Below are 16,646 nucleotides of genomic sequence, written 5' to 3' on the forward strand. Positions count from 1 at the left end.
CTCTTCTTACTGTTTTCATTTTATTGTTTCAAAGTTAATGGTCTGTGACAAGATCATGAGCAATATTTTAACTACAGGAAAGTAATATGTTTTTATTACTAATTTTAATTCAGGTTCTACAAGCAAGATCGCAATCTGAAATTTAATCTTATGAATGCTCCAAGGGAATAATTAAAGTAGTTAAGCTCTCCCATGAAAAATAGCATATAATATCTACAAATTATACATATTGTCATTGATTCAAATCAGTATTCTTTCTCGATATACATGAAAATTTCATTTGATTAATTTTAAATATTAAACATACTTTCCTAGAAAATTAATAAGCATTCTTTTCTTAAGTAAAAGTTAATCATTATTTTCATATAGCTTGTTGGCATAATGTATCCAGTAAAGGAAATACATATTTCTTTTAATTGTAATTTTTAATTGTAATTTGCTAGAGAAAGTATACCTTCAGTTGATGCTCTTTTTCCCCCAAATTTGGGAAATTTCTATTGACTGCACATGAAAACATTTAGATCCTAACTTTTTTCTTTAAGCTAATTTGTTTATTTTGAGAGAGAGCGAGAGTGCAAGTGGGAGGAGGGGCAAAGAGAGAGGAGGGCAGAGGATTTGAAGTGGGCTCTGTGATGACAGCAGAAAGCCTGATGTAGACTGCAGTTCATGAACTGTGAGATCATGACCAGAGCCAAAGTCAAATGCTTAACTGACTGAGCCACCCAGGTGCCCCTAGACCCTAAATTTTTAAACATATCTATTATATTCACATATTTTATGGAAAGTCCAGTACATATATCTAATTCTATTATAATGTTCTTATATTTATTGCTGTTATTTGTAATTATTTGATGTATACAATAAATGCTTTCTGCTTTGGAAGTATTGATGAAGAAATCATAGGGATATTTACAGAGAAAAATTCAGTGTGCCAAATGCTGCATTTATTCCTTCAGAAAATAATGGTAGAAAGCCTAGCATACTATGGTAAGTTGTGCAAGGAATATTTAGAAGGACATTTCAGGCTTTAAATTTTCAGAATAATACAACTTTTATAAAAGATGGTTGTTATCCTGGGCCTAAAGAATGGCTAGATTTTAATACTACAGTAAAAGACCAAAGATATTCCAAGGTAGAAGGTAAGTTGTAACTAACCGTTCAGAGGGAAGAGTGGGCATATTGTATTACAGTGATAAGGAAAACTATGATATATTAGGAGAAAATAATTTACATGTTACAATACTAAAATCTAAAGTAAAAAAATTCTGAGTATGTGTATATGAGTAATTGGGAGGGGAGGAAGATCAAGGATAAATACATTCTCAAAAAGATGCATTAATCCAAACTGTTTAGAGTTCTGTACATAAGAAAGAATAGTTAGCTTTTAAATTCAAAGGTGGAACATTATGAAAAAGTCCCACACATGTGTTGAATAATTCTCAAAAATGAAAACAATTCTTTGTTTTTGAAAATTAAAAATAAACGTGTAAGTAATGGTAACAAGAAGCAAAGATTCTAATGATTGTTTAACAAAGTTTAAATGAACTAAATGAATGACGGAGAGTGAGTATTAAGATGAAAGACATAAGCATTGCCATCTTGGAAGTTTTCTCATTTTAGAGGGTGTTCAATGAGTATAAGCTCGTTCTGGTAGACGTGGGCTTAAATGGCAGTTTCTCCTATTTATTAAGATTTACCACAGTATGTATGAAATATAGTGGTACAAACAATCAGGGATTCTTTTTTTTTTTTTTTTCACTATGAAGTATTCAGTACTTAGGAGGAATCTTTGTGGGAATTTTGGCACATCAGGCCCTTATGGTATTTCCCTGAAAAATAAGCAAACTATATTAGAGCTAAATTATATTGCATATGCAGAGTACTTAACACAGTAATTGCTTAATAGGCTCAGTAACTGGAAAATAATACATTTTAAAAATATATGTTTCTGCTTCCTAGTGAATCTCTTATCATTCCAGCCTCATACTTGTTGACCTCAACATAGTCTAATATGATATCTTCTTTGGGTAGTCTTCCAACATTTGGGATTTAAATGTCAAACAGAATTAAAGAGAAAGATTTCATGGCCTGACAAACCAAAATTGCATCTCTTTTTGTAAAGTCAATTACAAATAAAATATCTCAGCACTTAAATTGGATGCTTAGTTTAGATTTTGGTAACACTAATGAGTACTAATCCTTTTCTGAGATTTTACAAGTGAAATGTTAAAGCAGAAATGTAATACAGTAATGTGTCTGCACCAATGTTTCAGATAAGTAGAGACTTCAGGGATGTCACATTATATACTGTTTTCTGTTGCAAAAAAAGCGTGCTTTCTTTAACCTTTTCTTTATCTCTTTGTAATTCAAGGAACACCTTTCCATTTATCTGTTTCATGGTCTTTGTTCTTATTCCTCTTGTTTTTCTCACTCTTCCTTTCCTCCACTTCTTCCTCCTCCCCTCCCTCTCTTTCTGTCCTCTTCTTCCTCCTCCACCTCCCTCCTTTTCTCTACCTCTCTCTTTCTCTCCCTCCTCCTTGCTCTCAACCTTCTCCAGGCTTCCCTTCTGACTGCACTCTCTCTAATAAGTAGAGACAAACCTTTACATTCCTTTCACTTTTAGGGCAGTACCTGTTGAACGCAAAGATACTTAGAGGACTCTACTCTTCTTTTTTACTTCTGCATTGGCCTCTGAAATCATTTATCCAACATCTGCCACCTTGTTAACAGTTATACCACTTGTAGTTGACCTTTTTTTCCCCATAAAATATTTTAATAGCAACGTCTGGGTGTCTCAGTCGATTGAGCGTCCAACTCTTTTTTTTTTTTTTTAAATATTTTTTTTNTCTTTAAATTATTAAATTTCAAAACATTTTGACAGAGGGTAGATGTTTATTGTTTAAAAAAAGTACTAACTGCAATTTTCCTCTGTAATTGTTTATTCTTTAGTATTTGAAATAGGTAATTGGTAAAAATTTATTTTTCAAACAACTCTTGATTAATTATTATACAGTATGAGGAACAATTCCTGGGTTTGTTTTTAAATATATACTTATTATAGCTCAAATATGTCACTTTGTATTTATATCAAGTTTAAATTTCATGACTTATTTCACCATAATTTTGGTAAAGTTTCTCCAAATTATTTCTATCTCCTAAGTTTAAGATACCCTATAATTAAAAAACCTACAACAGTGGTTCAAATAGTCCTAAAACAAACAAACAAACAAAAAATTAAAGGCAAAATCACTTTTTCTAGTGTCACTCTTAAATTATTACCAATAATCTCAAATCTATATTCCCTTAATTCATTTTAATTGCTTTAGCATTCAGACACCTGGCTAAATAAAAACTATTATGTGTACCTTGTGAATTTAGCAAGAAAAAATACTATCAGGATGTTTATATCAGTAGTAAGTATTTTTGTTATCTTTTGTAATCTACTCTGGTAGAGAGAAGCAGTGGGTGGCTTTGTGGACAAGGCACAAGGAGGAGTGCAAGGTCAGGATTTATTTAAGTTTATTTATTTCCAGAGAGAGATAGCGTGAGTAGGGGAGGGGCAGAGAGAGGGAGACAGAGAATCGCAAGCAGAGTCCCTGCTGTCAGCTCACAGCCCAGTGTGGGGCTCGAACCTACAAAGTGTGAGGTCATGGCCTGAGCAGAAACCCAATTTGGATGCTTCACTGACTGAGCCACCCAGGTACTCCTTGACTGCTACATGATTATGAGAAGAACAAATAACCCCTAGGCCACAGGTTTTTCACCTTTAAAACTGACATGTACACAGCTTCTATCAACTTGATGGAGTTTTTTCGAGAATAAAATGACAAAATGAATGTGAAATAGCTTTGTAAATTGTAAAGCACACTGTCGATACAAATTGTTGTCATTATTATCACTGTTCTTGTGCTCATACGGAATTGATTCTCTACCTAATAAAACATAAATTAGAACAAAGTCAATAATTCATATTTGTATAATAAAAAGATTTCCAACTATATGAGAAGTATAATATTAGAAAATAAATGTTAAAGTACTGTATTCTCTCGCTTTTATAAGTGATTTCTTCTGTGATTTTTGAAATGATGTTATTATCTAAATATATTAATTTTAAGGAAACTTGCTATTAATCATATTTCCTAATATTTCACATTTTGTTCAATCACAAAAGAAAGTGACAAATTGTAACCTAGCCATCCATCCAGGAATCTAATCCAAAGACAATGTTCTTGTTATTTTTCAATAAATAAAGTTGGAAATAGTAACGATTATACTTGAGCTTTACATGAATTAGGAAATATGTTTGCATTTCTTTTATTATTTCTTTAAATAATGATTTCTTAAGTTGTTAATAGATGTAATTAATATGAAACTGGTATTCATAGTGTTTTATTGTAAAGTTTACATATTAGGTATTTTTTAAGAAAATTAGTTGAAAATATATGGCATCTTCTTTGAAACTCAATTGAACATGCCTAATTATATGAATTATATTGTCAGTATTCATAATAAAACCCAATGATCCCAGTCAGACTCTAAGATAAATTAAGGACCAATTTTCTGGGAAAAAGTCCAAAATCTGGGATAGTGATTATCAGACTTTATTGTGTAAAAAATTTTATTTGTAGCCTAATGCAGTGACAATTTCTGAACTCATTTTTAGGACTTTGAAATTGTGATTCAGCAAGTTTGAGGTGAAGCACAGAAATGGCTGTGAGAAATACTAGTCTAGAAAATGTATTCTGCTAATCCCTAATAATACTGGAGAAAATCATATAAGTTATTTATTGGATTTATGTTTTATAAAACATTGTGAACTATTTTGAACACTTAAATGAAAACAAAAGATACCTGTAAACATTAAAGCTTTAAAAATGAAAATTTTCATCTTATGTTTCCTAATTTCAGTATCTGTGCTTGATATTGGGGCTAGAAAATAATCATTCAAATAGTGCAACCATTCTTATTTGAGATCTTCAAATTGTCCAAAAGTGACTCTACATTATTTACTATACTATGAGACTCCACTATTAAATAAGTAATTCTTAAGCCAGTTTCACTTTTTCCACTACTAATAACGAAATACCTTTTTCTCCATGTCTTAGGGCTCACCGGGAGAACGTGGATCAGCAGGTACAGCAGGCCCAATTGGTTTGCCAGGACGCCCGGGACCCCAGGGTCCCCCTGGTCCAGCTGGAGAGAAAGGTGCTCCTGTAAGTAATTTCAAGGAGAAAATATATTATACTGCCATTCGGCACAAGTTATTACTTTTTATTCAGGGATATTAGCTCTTCATACTCCACTGCCTTCTCTCTGCATATGTGCCTGGCATATAAACACACTTCTTTTTATATTTATAATAGAGAAAATTTCAAATTCAATTAAATGAGATGACATTTTCCCACACTTTATGAAACTCTAAGACCTTTGAGGGAGTTGGATATTATTAATGTAAAAGGCTTCTGATTTTGCTCCTTTTAAAAAATAAAATTGGAGTTTTGATTAAAACTATACTTTGCTGCTTTATATTAGAAGTATGCACTTTTCACTCCTCTTGTATTACAACTTCATATCCAACATTTCCAGAGTCTGTAAATGAAACCCATAGAAAGTGGCTGCCCTTCTCATGTAATTTGAGTTTTGATCTGCAGTGAAGGAGATAGGAAACATATAACCAATTATTTTATCTTATATTTATTGCATTTAAATTTTTTATTTTTAAATGATTCTGGGCTATAGTCTGTTCATTAGGTTTATGTTTCTTTGTCAAGGTTTATTATCTGTTTTTGTTTCTGCTTTTGATGTAATCATACTAATTTTCCTAAACAATTCTCATCCTCCAAGATTAAAACAAAATCATACAATAAATATGGATAAAATGGCTTAAAAAAAATAGTCCATGAGTGCTAGAAAATATATCCAGGACACACCATCACGAGGACCGACAGATTAAAAAGTCTCCTTTGTTGAATATTAGAAATGATCATGAATACTGAAAGCTGAATAAAAGCAAAATGAGAGATCAGGACTTGGCCTGTTGGGCATTCATGATAATTCTTCTGGATAATTACAGTGGGGTCAAAAAGAAGGTAGTTGATAAGAAGGTAGTTGTGGGATAGGTACACATAGAGCAACCCAAGTAAACCATGTGGCTAAAAAATAGTGGGACAGTAGCTAGAAATACAGGCAGAATTGAATGCATTGTCTCTTGTTATTATGATCTGCATATATTTACCCACAACCAATAATAAAGTAAAGAATCAATGAAGGGTGAGGAAGTTAAGGATGTCAGAGTAGACTAGAGCTGCCAACTTTGAGCCAATCAGAATTGGACTGGGAATTCAGGTCTGTCATTTGTTTAGCTCATGATTTTGGCTAAACTATTTAGCATCCCAAAGCCTCTGAGAAGAAGATAATCACAATATTTTGTGAGAATTAGATGAAATAGTAGTTCTAAATTACTTTGTAGAATTGTGAGAAGTCTTCAGTGAGCCATCATCATCATATGTGTGGACCAGAGTTACCATAAAAAAGGATGGATTATAACTGGAAAATAAGTGCATAAATTGGCCTTTGAATAAGGAGGGATGGATTCAGTGAATTATAATAAAAGTTGAGGGTATGGGTACCGGCTAAATACCAGATTATGCCAAGTGAAAGATGATGGATATGGGGATGAGTATCTGCTTCTGTCAAAATGTTAAGGTGAGATTCAGATGTTAACATTAGCAAAGGAGAAGTGATGAAATAAAGACTGCTTAAGGAGAGATGGATGGTGTTTCTGGTAGTCCGGTAGATTGCAGGCCACGAGATGCATACAGAATGGAGGAAGAGTTTGTCATCTTGCAGAGTTGTAAATGAAGAATCTAAATTTAGTGTGGTGTAGAGCAGTTGAAAGATTTTTTCCTGACTCCACACAGACCAGAATCAGAAGAAATAAATGGCAGGTGATTCTTGGCTAGAGATCATGAGTGCTATAATGAAGGCAGGTAAGAATTAATGTATCTTATTTACGGATACTCTCATATAAAAGAATTGATTTTTGGAGTTCAAGCTCTAAAAGAAATCCAAATTTAAGGAGAAGTATCTGAATCAGCGATGTGTTTAAACTAGTGAAGTTCCCTATGAATAACACAGCACATTTTATGAGTATAAATAGGTTTGAGATGCTACAATATTTTATTTAAAGGAAATAAAAAGTCTCCAAGGTGACATCAGGGGTATGTCTTAAATGATAATTGGGAAAGTTTTGAGAAACCAGATCATATGGAATCTAAGAAATTAATAAGTCAGAGTTTACAAGTTAACTTTGTTTTGTAGATATTTTGTTATTTTTGTTGTCAGTAATTAATTCAACAAATATTCCTTAAGTGGCTACTCTGGGCCACATGCCAGAGGGATGCAATGGAATACAAAAACAGACACAGTTTCTGCCCTTACACAATTTATTGTCTGATGGGGCAATTGGATAATAAGCAAAGAATCACTAAGTACATGTATAGTTACAAACTCTGGTTAGTAATATGAAGGAAATGCCAGCTTATAACAGAGGGAACTGAGCTGGAATCAGGGTGTTTCCTTGGACAGGACACTAATGGTGGAATGTAAAAGATGAGAAGGGGAAGGGTCCTCCTAGGCAGATTCAGGCCAAGCAACAGGAGAGGCATGGAATCAGGTTCAACTGCAAAAACGGTCTAGAGGGAGTTGGAATTCAGAGAGCCAATGCAAGGGGGAGGCCAGATGCTGCTGGGCAGGTAGGAGGAGGTAGATAATGGTAGGCTACACTCACAGCTTAGTCTATATCTTGGGAATGGTAAACAAGTGACTGAAGAATGTTAGTAAGATGATCTCATTGTCTCTCTGACTACAGCATGGGGAATAGTTTGGAGGTAAGAATAGATGTGAGAAAAGATAAAAGGTTATTTCAGTTGTTCAAAGGAAGGCTGCTAGTAACTTGGGATAAATTGATCATCTTAGAGATAAAGTGAAGAAAATACATTCAAGAGATAAAACAGATAAAACTCAGTCATTGTAAAGGGGCAGGAAGTGGTAAGGGAAGGAGGGTAGAGAACAGGGTAACACAAAGGCAGGAGCTTATGACTTGTGGGTTCCCAGCCTATACAACCAGAGAGAAGAGAGGGCCACTGAGAATAATCAGACATATATACCTTCTACAAAATTGGTGAAATCTTGGCCTTTAGGAAATAATTTACTTTATACTCTGAAAGAAATTTTAATGGAAAATAGATGCCACCTTCATTATCAAGGCACTATTTTTTTAAATTATACAGCAGAGGTAAATTTAAAAATAGGAAAATAATGCTGTTGTCAAAAAATAAACAAAGCTAACGGTCTTCTCGTTTTGAATCCAAAAAAGCAGCAATGAATTAAAATATAAAAATCTAGGAAAATCCATGATAAATTTGTTAAAAGGAGAAAAAGTTGATGCATGAAGCATACAGTTGGTTATATGAGCAAATGCATTTTATGATTTTTCAGGCCTGTTAGTCAGCGCCCAGCAATTTCAGTAGCACCACCAAAGGAGAGTAAGTTCAGTGACTTTTCGTAAATATCAAGCATTTGATTTATCAATATACAGTGCTTGATTAGGAAATGTGAGTTTGAAGAAAAAATTCTAAGCTGAGTCTTAATTACTTTTGTGGGCCTAGCCTGAGACTTATAAATTGTTAGCGATGAAGTTTTGGGGTGATAGTGGGGTGGTGCAGAGCCAAGATCAAGAAAGAATTCTTGAAGATGTCTTTGATGCAAAAAGATGATTTTATGAAAGCATGGGGACAGGACCTGTGGGGAGGAAAAGCTACACTGGGGTCATGACAAGGTCATTATATACCCTCAAGTTGGGAAGGGGTCAGGGATAGAGTAAGTCTCTAAAGAATTTTGGAAGCAAGGTTTCCAGGACCTTGAAGGGCTAGCTGTTGCTAGGGAAACACCATTTATTACCATTTAATAAAGCCTCAGTCATGAGACCCTTCAGATGCATTTTGGGGGGGCATAAGCTTGGAGTATGATTGCCAGTATATATCTTGAAGCAGTTAAGTTAAAGGAAGTTGATTTATAGGATCCTCAAGGTTGGGATAATGGTAAACTAAGGTTTTCTTTTGCCCCCAGCAAAGTGTCATCATCGAGGCAGCTGAGCTCCTAAAGGGAGATCACTCTGCCAGTTTCAAGAACTTGTCCGTGGGCTGTAGGCAGTAAGGGAATTTAATTTTTCATTTGCCTTAGTTTCCCACATCACCATGGCAAGCACTTAAACCCCTTTCCTTTGTTCTTGGGTAGTCAGGACTGTCTGAGGAGCGTCACACAGATCCCACCTGGGGTGGGGAGGGGGTGCCAGCTTGTGGTTTACCCCTCAGCCTGTCTCATGCTCCCTCATCAGTTAGCAGGGATGGTGTTCTTAGTCAGGAAAGAATGAAGGGATCTTTTGTATTGTCATTTGCTACTTGAAAATATTTTTTACTTGGTAACAGGAAATAATTTCTTTGTCAAGTTTGGAACTCAGAATGTGACCTGCTGCAGCTATACTTAAAAATCCTATAAACGGCTAACTTAAAGGTTTCTTACAGCAGAGTAATGGTCTGCTGGATTTTCAATACAGGGAGAAAAAGGTCCCCAAGGCCCCGCAGGGAGAGATGGAGTCCAAGGCCCTGTGGGTCTCCCAGGGCCTGCTGGACCTGCGGGCTCGCCCGGAGAAGATGGAGACAAGGTTGGTATTTTGTGTTTACGTGAGTACATCCTGTGAAAGTGTAATTTCTTTTCCTCAAGGATCTTAGATTTAATATTTCTGAAGATTAGATGCCAAATCTCAAGATAGTTTTTTCAGAGTTTCATACATGTTCCACGTGCTCAAAGTTTTTAATTTGCATTTTGAGTAATATTATCTATCCATGAAATAGTATGTGGGATGTAAACAAAAAAGGGGAACTCAAGAAAAATGGTAGAGAGAAAAAATAGCAGATGGCAAAATTGATCATTTATTTTCAAATATATGTGTTTCTGAAATAAATGTGAAACTAATTGAAGTAATTACTTGTATATGCTTAGCTCTTGTCTCTTGGATACTGCAAAAGGAGACTTAAGAATAGGTTACATTCCTATTTGATGATACTGGGCATCTCTATTACCTAACGTAGAAATAAATATTTTAAACTTTTAATTCTGAATGCATAGCTGTATTATTAAGTGGATGTATCTAATCTGTTTTCTAATATTATTGTGAAGTGCCATAACACAATTTATGAGCCAGTAATCTGATAATGTACAACATTTTAGCATTTAGAAAACCAGGAGAAAATTAAGTAATTTTTGATTCACGTGTAATTATATTTTTGTTAATATACTTCCAGTATCAGATTATTGTGGTGATGTTTCAGAACAAATTGATTTTGTGAGTTAAAAATCCAGTTGCAATATGCCTCAAAGTTCAGTTGACTTTAGGTCGTCTATATATTCATCAATACTAGAAAGAGAGTAGCAGAGAAAACATAGATTTTACTGTTTTTTTTTTTAAAGTTTATTTATTTATTTTGAGAAAGCACAAGCTGGATAGAGGAACAGAGAAGGACAGACAGAATCCCAACCAGGCTCTGCACCATCAGCACAGAGCCCGATGTGGGGCTCGAACTCGTGAGCTGTGAGATCATGACAAGAGCCCAGCTCAAGAGTCAGATGCTTAACCAACTGTGTCATGCAGGCACCCCCAGATTTCACAATTTAAACAATGACATTAAACACTAATATAGAATTACATTAAAGTAAAATTTAATAATTGGGTGATAGTGATGACAATTGCAATGGCAGGCATGACATATTAGGAATAAACTCTAACTCAAATCTTTCCAATACAGGGTGAAATTGGTGAACCAGGACAGAAGGGCAGCAAGGGTGACAAAGGAGAAAATGTGAGTTTCCTAATTCCTACTGAGCAGCATTATTCATTTGACTTTGGCTATTGACCATGGGTATTTTTCCATAGTTCTTACTACCTACTTATAATATCCATACTATATTACCTCTTTGACAACTATTCAGTTGAGATTTAGTCAATTCTAATTAACCCCCCTTTTGAAGTTATGTGTTGAGATACATAGTACTTCTAATCCTAAAAGTCTGACAGTAAGACGAGGTCATCAGCCAGTTTACCCTTCATTGCTTTTATACCATTAGTTCAAATATCCCTGTGGTTTAATGAGAAACAGTGTCATAGTGTGGTTATGAAAAGGATTTTGACCTGGTGGAAACCTAAAAGTGCCTCACCCCAGTGGTCTGTGAGCCATGCTTTTGGAACCTTTGTTTGAAGTACCGTTACCAGCACACATTGGTTACGAACAATATAATCCAATGACTGTTTTTCTTTAGTGCTGGGATCTTTCATAGTGATTGATCAGTTATATACGTAAAAAAAACAAGTTAAGAAGAAATATTTATGCATGTAAGACTCATAGACCTATTGTAATCTATTGCTCAAAATAAGGAGATCTGGTATACTTAATATATAAACTAAGTTTGCATGTGTTTTCATATGAAGGAAATTCTAAATTTTTGTGTATCACTATATTCTGTCTGTATGGAATCCCTACCCCAATATTCACTAGAAGATATTTTATAGACTGATCTTTTAAGTGCTCTTTCTGACTCATACATATCTCATTAAAGAAATCTGGTATTTTGAAAATTTTCCAGTGTGAAACTTCAATGTGATTTGTGATAACATAAAAATCCATTTTTAAATATCCACAACATTACAGATGAGAGTGCTTTCGATAACTACCAATTTAAAGCTGATTACAAATATGCAAGCCTGAGTCTCAAGAAGTAAAATAAATAATGGTTGACTGCTCTAAATGCAAAAGACTTCTTTTCTATAGAACTGGAGAGGTGCGTAATAGACTGATCAACCAGATGTTCTGCACTATTACCGCTCAGGCTCATCTGGCTTCAGCTTCAAATTTACTGATTTTTATCTCATCACAGGGTCCTCCTGGACCGCCAGGTCTTCAGGGCCCCGTTGGTGCCCCTGGAATTTCTGTAAGTATTCCTCTTTGTTCAGCAAATTTATATCCTCACCGTTCCCTGATTAAATTTATGAATAGTCACATAACCAGTTGGTTTTGTCTGGTTATAACTATGTCTGTCTAATGTTGAATCAAATATGAATTCTCTAATATAGCTAACCAGGCTGATCTTTATAAACAAAAACTGTTATGACTTCATTTGAAAAGAATAATGAGTTAAAAGTACTTAATTTGTAGTGTATTGTGAACATTATTTTCCCCTTGACAGACAACTTTTACTTCACTTGGTATACATGAGAAAATCAAAATCAGTCACGCTCCAGAAACAAAGAATGTAAACCAAACAAACAATGGTGTGTTTGCCACAGATAATGGAAATTTAATCTTTTTTTATTTGATTACTCGTTAATAGACCAGCTTTGATTAAATTAGAAATGGCTATATTTTTGTGATGACTTGTATCAGAATTGTGATTTTTTCCAGTTTATGATCATTGTCATTGCTTTTCTCTAGGGAGGTGATGGTGAGCCAGGTCCCAGAGGTCAGCAGGGGATGTTTGGACAAAAAGGTGACGAGGGTGCAAGAGGTTTCCCAGGACCTCCTGGTCCCATAGGTCTTCAGGTAAGATGCTCTAGGCATTTTGTACTCTGTCCTGTCTACCTACTTCTCACACCAGGTTTTCAGGTGGACATAAAACAAAGTAGCTTTCCTTTTTTCTATCTAGAAGCCTGGAGACAATGTTTAACCCTAATGACCGTTTTACTTAAATGTTAGCCCAATATTAGGTATTACACCTCCATTCTTCATTCCCATTTTGCCTAAAAATGAACTACAACCTTATTGAAGAGTGAGAGTTAAAAGCGAGAGGTTACAATGACTCTTTTGGAGAACTCATAGCAGGAAAATCACTACTTCAAATGACTAGCAAAAATTCAAAGCATTTTGAGAAGTGCCATCTGCCAATCACAGCTACCAACAGACACTGCCAAGGGCAAATGTTTAACAAAAATAGGTAAAATAAACAATTCACAACAGATTGATCATTTAAAATAACATTTAAATTATAATTTGTATTTTGTGAAGCGCATTCAGGACAAGAAATATGAAATTATAAATCACTATAGGCTAAGAAATTTTCATTCAAATATGCCTTACAACTGGACTCTTAGGCAATACTTTGCATTGTAGATATCTAGCTGAGTTGTTTTTCTACTCTTCTGTGTGATGTTCACGGCTTCCTACAAACTTTGGAAACATCTGGCTTTCTTCTTTCATAAGCTTATTCTACACCTACCTAGGGATCCTTTGAAAGATTATAAAATTGTGTTTTAAATGGTAATTTGGGTACCACACGGATATGAGTTATGCCACATTAACAATTTTAGAAAGGATTAAATTAAATCATCTAGGTCACTGTCCTTATCAATTTGTGAAGTTGTAGAAAAGTAAATAGAAGTTGAATTTATATACATTTATTTTTTTACCTTTATTTTCATAAGTAAAGTCACAGACTACTGGTTTTTTATATTAAGTAGCTTATTGCATACATCATCATACAAATTATATTGTAAATAATATAATTACGATATTATCATAGTTATTATTATTATAGCACTCAGTGAACATGATACTGTAATTTTCTGCTTTTATTTTAATCCAAAACAATTATTTTTAGACTTGGGAAATGCAAAAACTTCATTTCATATTTGTGTTTACCCCTTTATATTTATTACACAAAAGTAAATGATCAATTATGAATATTAAATATCAACATGTGTGAGGAACACACGTATTTGAAAACAACAACAAGGCATTCAAAATTAGATTGCCAGAAGATATGTTACCATTCATTTTCTTCTTTTTCATTTAACTGATTACTCTGATTCTATAAGGCTGTAATTTAGGAGTTTAGTTCTCCTGATTAAAGAAGAAGTCTTGTAGCTTATATTTGTAAAATATTAAATGAAGAATTACCTTCATCTGCACAATGTAAGAAATGTGCTCTTTGATGAGGGTGACTTGAGAAATTAGTTCAGTACAAAATTGATTATATTTTCCCACAGCTATCTTTTTAAATCAGGAATCTGAAAAGATGCTAATGTAATTAACATGTTCACAATTGCATCTGCATCCTTTAATTGAGTCTTCATGGCAGAATAGATATTAGCAATTATAATACGTAAATAATAATAATCTAATATTCTGGTTAAGTGACTTGATTTTTCAGTCTGATGTTTACAATTTGTCTGCATATGAAGGAGACATAAAGAACAATAGTTCTTGACCTAAATTTTTTTTTTTTTGTCATCTTATCACTTAAGTGGCAAATGATTTTAAATTGACAGATCTTAGAACAGAATAAGTTCTGTTCTCCATGCATAAATTATTCCTTAGGAGAAAGTTGGGGCATATGAAAACTGATTAACACTGTAGAGTCATTTAGCATATTTAGTTTCCTGCAACAAAAGAATTTGACTCCTTATGTCTCTATTAATTTTAATGATAAGAACATTCTGTCTTAATCAACTTAAACTATAACCAGACTTCATCAGAAAGAAATATTTCAAGGTTTTTCTATTGGAAGGTTCCTGTTGAGCTAATATTAGGAATACTCATATGCATGAAAATAAGCTGGCAATACAGAGCTGAGTTTGTTATAGAAATAGAAGAAAACTATGAACTCTACTATTTTTATACTATTTAATTTGGGGATTCCAAATCAGATTCACTCTATACTAAAAGGAGGTGGTGGGAACAGAGACAAAAGATAAGAATGTGATTATTAATTTATATGATGTTTATAATTTAAGTTGCAATGCATGCTACTCAGTGAAACCAACTTAAAAAATGAGATATTAAATGTTAAAATCTACTTGTGTATTTAAGAATTTAAATTTGTGTGCTCTATCAATGAATTATATTCTCTGAGGTTGTGCATCTTGAAATCTAAAATTTTAGCAGTCTCAGGTAGTTTTTAGGCAGGCTAAAATCTAAAATACTGCTTAGCTATGTCCTCCTAGGAACTTCTCCAATGGATTCTAGAAGCTACTATCAATTGTTATTAACCATTTGGGAATAACTGGCTATCTTCCTAGACATCCAAGTAACTTTTGAGAAAAAGGAAATTAAATCCTGGTATATATTGTTTATTGTAAATCAGTAATAAGATTTTGTCATAAAAATAAATATATACCACATTTAAAAAGGTTTACAAATATACTCAATAAAATACCTTCTCTCCAAACTGAGAGTCATGTGGAATTAGTAAGTCATAAAAACAATTTAGTGTCTTATTATCAGCATTAAAAAAATGAAATATAACAGGATAAGGTAAAACAGAATAAAAATATCAAAGATCACCATCATCTATGCATTAAGGGTTTTACTTTTTGAAACTCATCTTTCAGCTATTTTGCAAATGCACATTTAGGGGGTAATAAGTGAAATGTATTTATTGCTGTGGGTCATGGTCAAATAATTTGCAGCCACTGCAGTGTTGTGCCAAGTTAATAATAGACTAAAATACCAGCAGAGATTTAGAGCTTTGTATTGTGTATTTTTATTTCTTAAATAGATTATATCTGAAATACTATTAATCGAAGTATTAAAAATAAAGCATGTATAGAGTATGTAAGGTGTAAATAAGTAACAGCAATAATACCAAAAATATTAAAAACTTACAATACATAATCCTACTATATCAGAAACTGTTGCTACTTTTACTATTTCTGTCCATTAATTATCATACCTATTATAAACATACATTTCACAGATAAATTTATATTATGCATATTTATTTATATTTGTGTTTTAGTACTTATATATACTTCATATTTAGAGTATTAGTATCATATTCATAGCCCTATAATATCCCATTAGCTTATATAATCAAACTTGTTTATCTATGTTTTCTATGATGAAACATTTATTTTTTTAATTAAAAATTTTTTTAATGTTTATTTTTGAGAGAGAGAGAGAGAGAGACTGAAGACGAGCAGGGGAGAGGCGGAGAGCAAGAGAGACAGAATCTGAAGCAGGTTCCAGGCTCTGAACTGTCAGCACAGAACCCAACACTGGGCTTGAACTCAGGAACTGTGAGATAATGACCTGAGCCAAAGTCAGACGCTTAACTGACTGAGCCACCCAGGCACCCCTATGATTAAAAATTTAGAATAATTGAGAATCTTAATTGTCATAGTTACTGTTACAATAAACACTTTAATACATGTAGCTTTTCCTATTGATTTATTTTCTTAGAATTCATTCATTCATCACTAATTCAACATTTTCTTGAACTCTTATTTTTGCCTGGTCCTCTGATAATTGGTAGAGATAAAATATTGATAATCACTGCAAAGTAGCTTATGATTGTAAGTATATAAACAAGGGGCATCATTGTGTTTTTAGGTATGCAATTCAAGTGTGTGCAAAGTACTGTTGATGTATGAAACAGGAAATATGAACAATTCTGCATGGAAAACCTAGTTAGGAAGACCAAGAGGAAGTAAAACAATTTTCCCATAAAGACATGGGTGAAATTTGAGCGTAATCTGTCCTATGAGTGTATTCTGTAACACAGACCCCTTCCTAAAGCACTGATGCTACTATTTGAAA

General features: G+C 33.6%; 1 protein-coding gene across 1 annotated transcript in view; it reads left to right on the top strand.

Moving 5' to 3' along the window:
- Positions 1 to 16,646, top strand: part of COL11A1 (collagen type XI alpha 1 chain) — a 210,683-nt gene that overhangs the window by 144,603 nt on the left and 49,434 nt on the right. The window contains exons 42-46 of the mRNA XM_077746071.1: positions 5,106 to 5,213; positions 9,617 to 9,724; positions 10,866 to 10,919; positions 11,992 to 12,045; positions 12,546 to 12,653. Coding sequence (XP_077602197.1) covers positions 5,106 to 5,213; positions 9,617 to 9,724; positions 10,866 to 10,919; positions 11,992 to 12,045; positions 12,546 to 12,653 — 432 coding nt within the window. The remainder of the gene's footprint in view (positions 1 to 5,105; positions 5,214 to 9,616; positions 9,725 to 10,865; positions 10,920 to 11,991; positions 12,046 to 12,545; positions 12,654 to 16,646) is intronic.

The sequence above is a fragment of the Crocuta crocuta genome, unplaced genomic scaffold (genome assembly GCF_008692635.1).
Source record: "Crocuta crocuta isolate KB4526 unplaced genomic scaffold, BGI_CrCroc_1.0 scaffold48, whole genome shotgun sequence".
NCBI classification, from domain to species: Eukaryota; Metazoa; Chordata; class Mammalia; order Carnivora; family Hyaenidae; genus Crocuta; species Crocuta crocuta.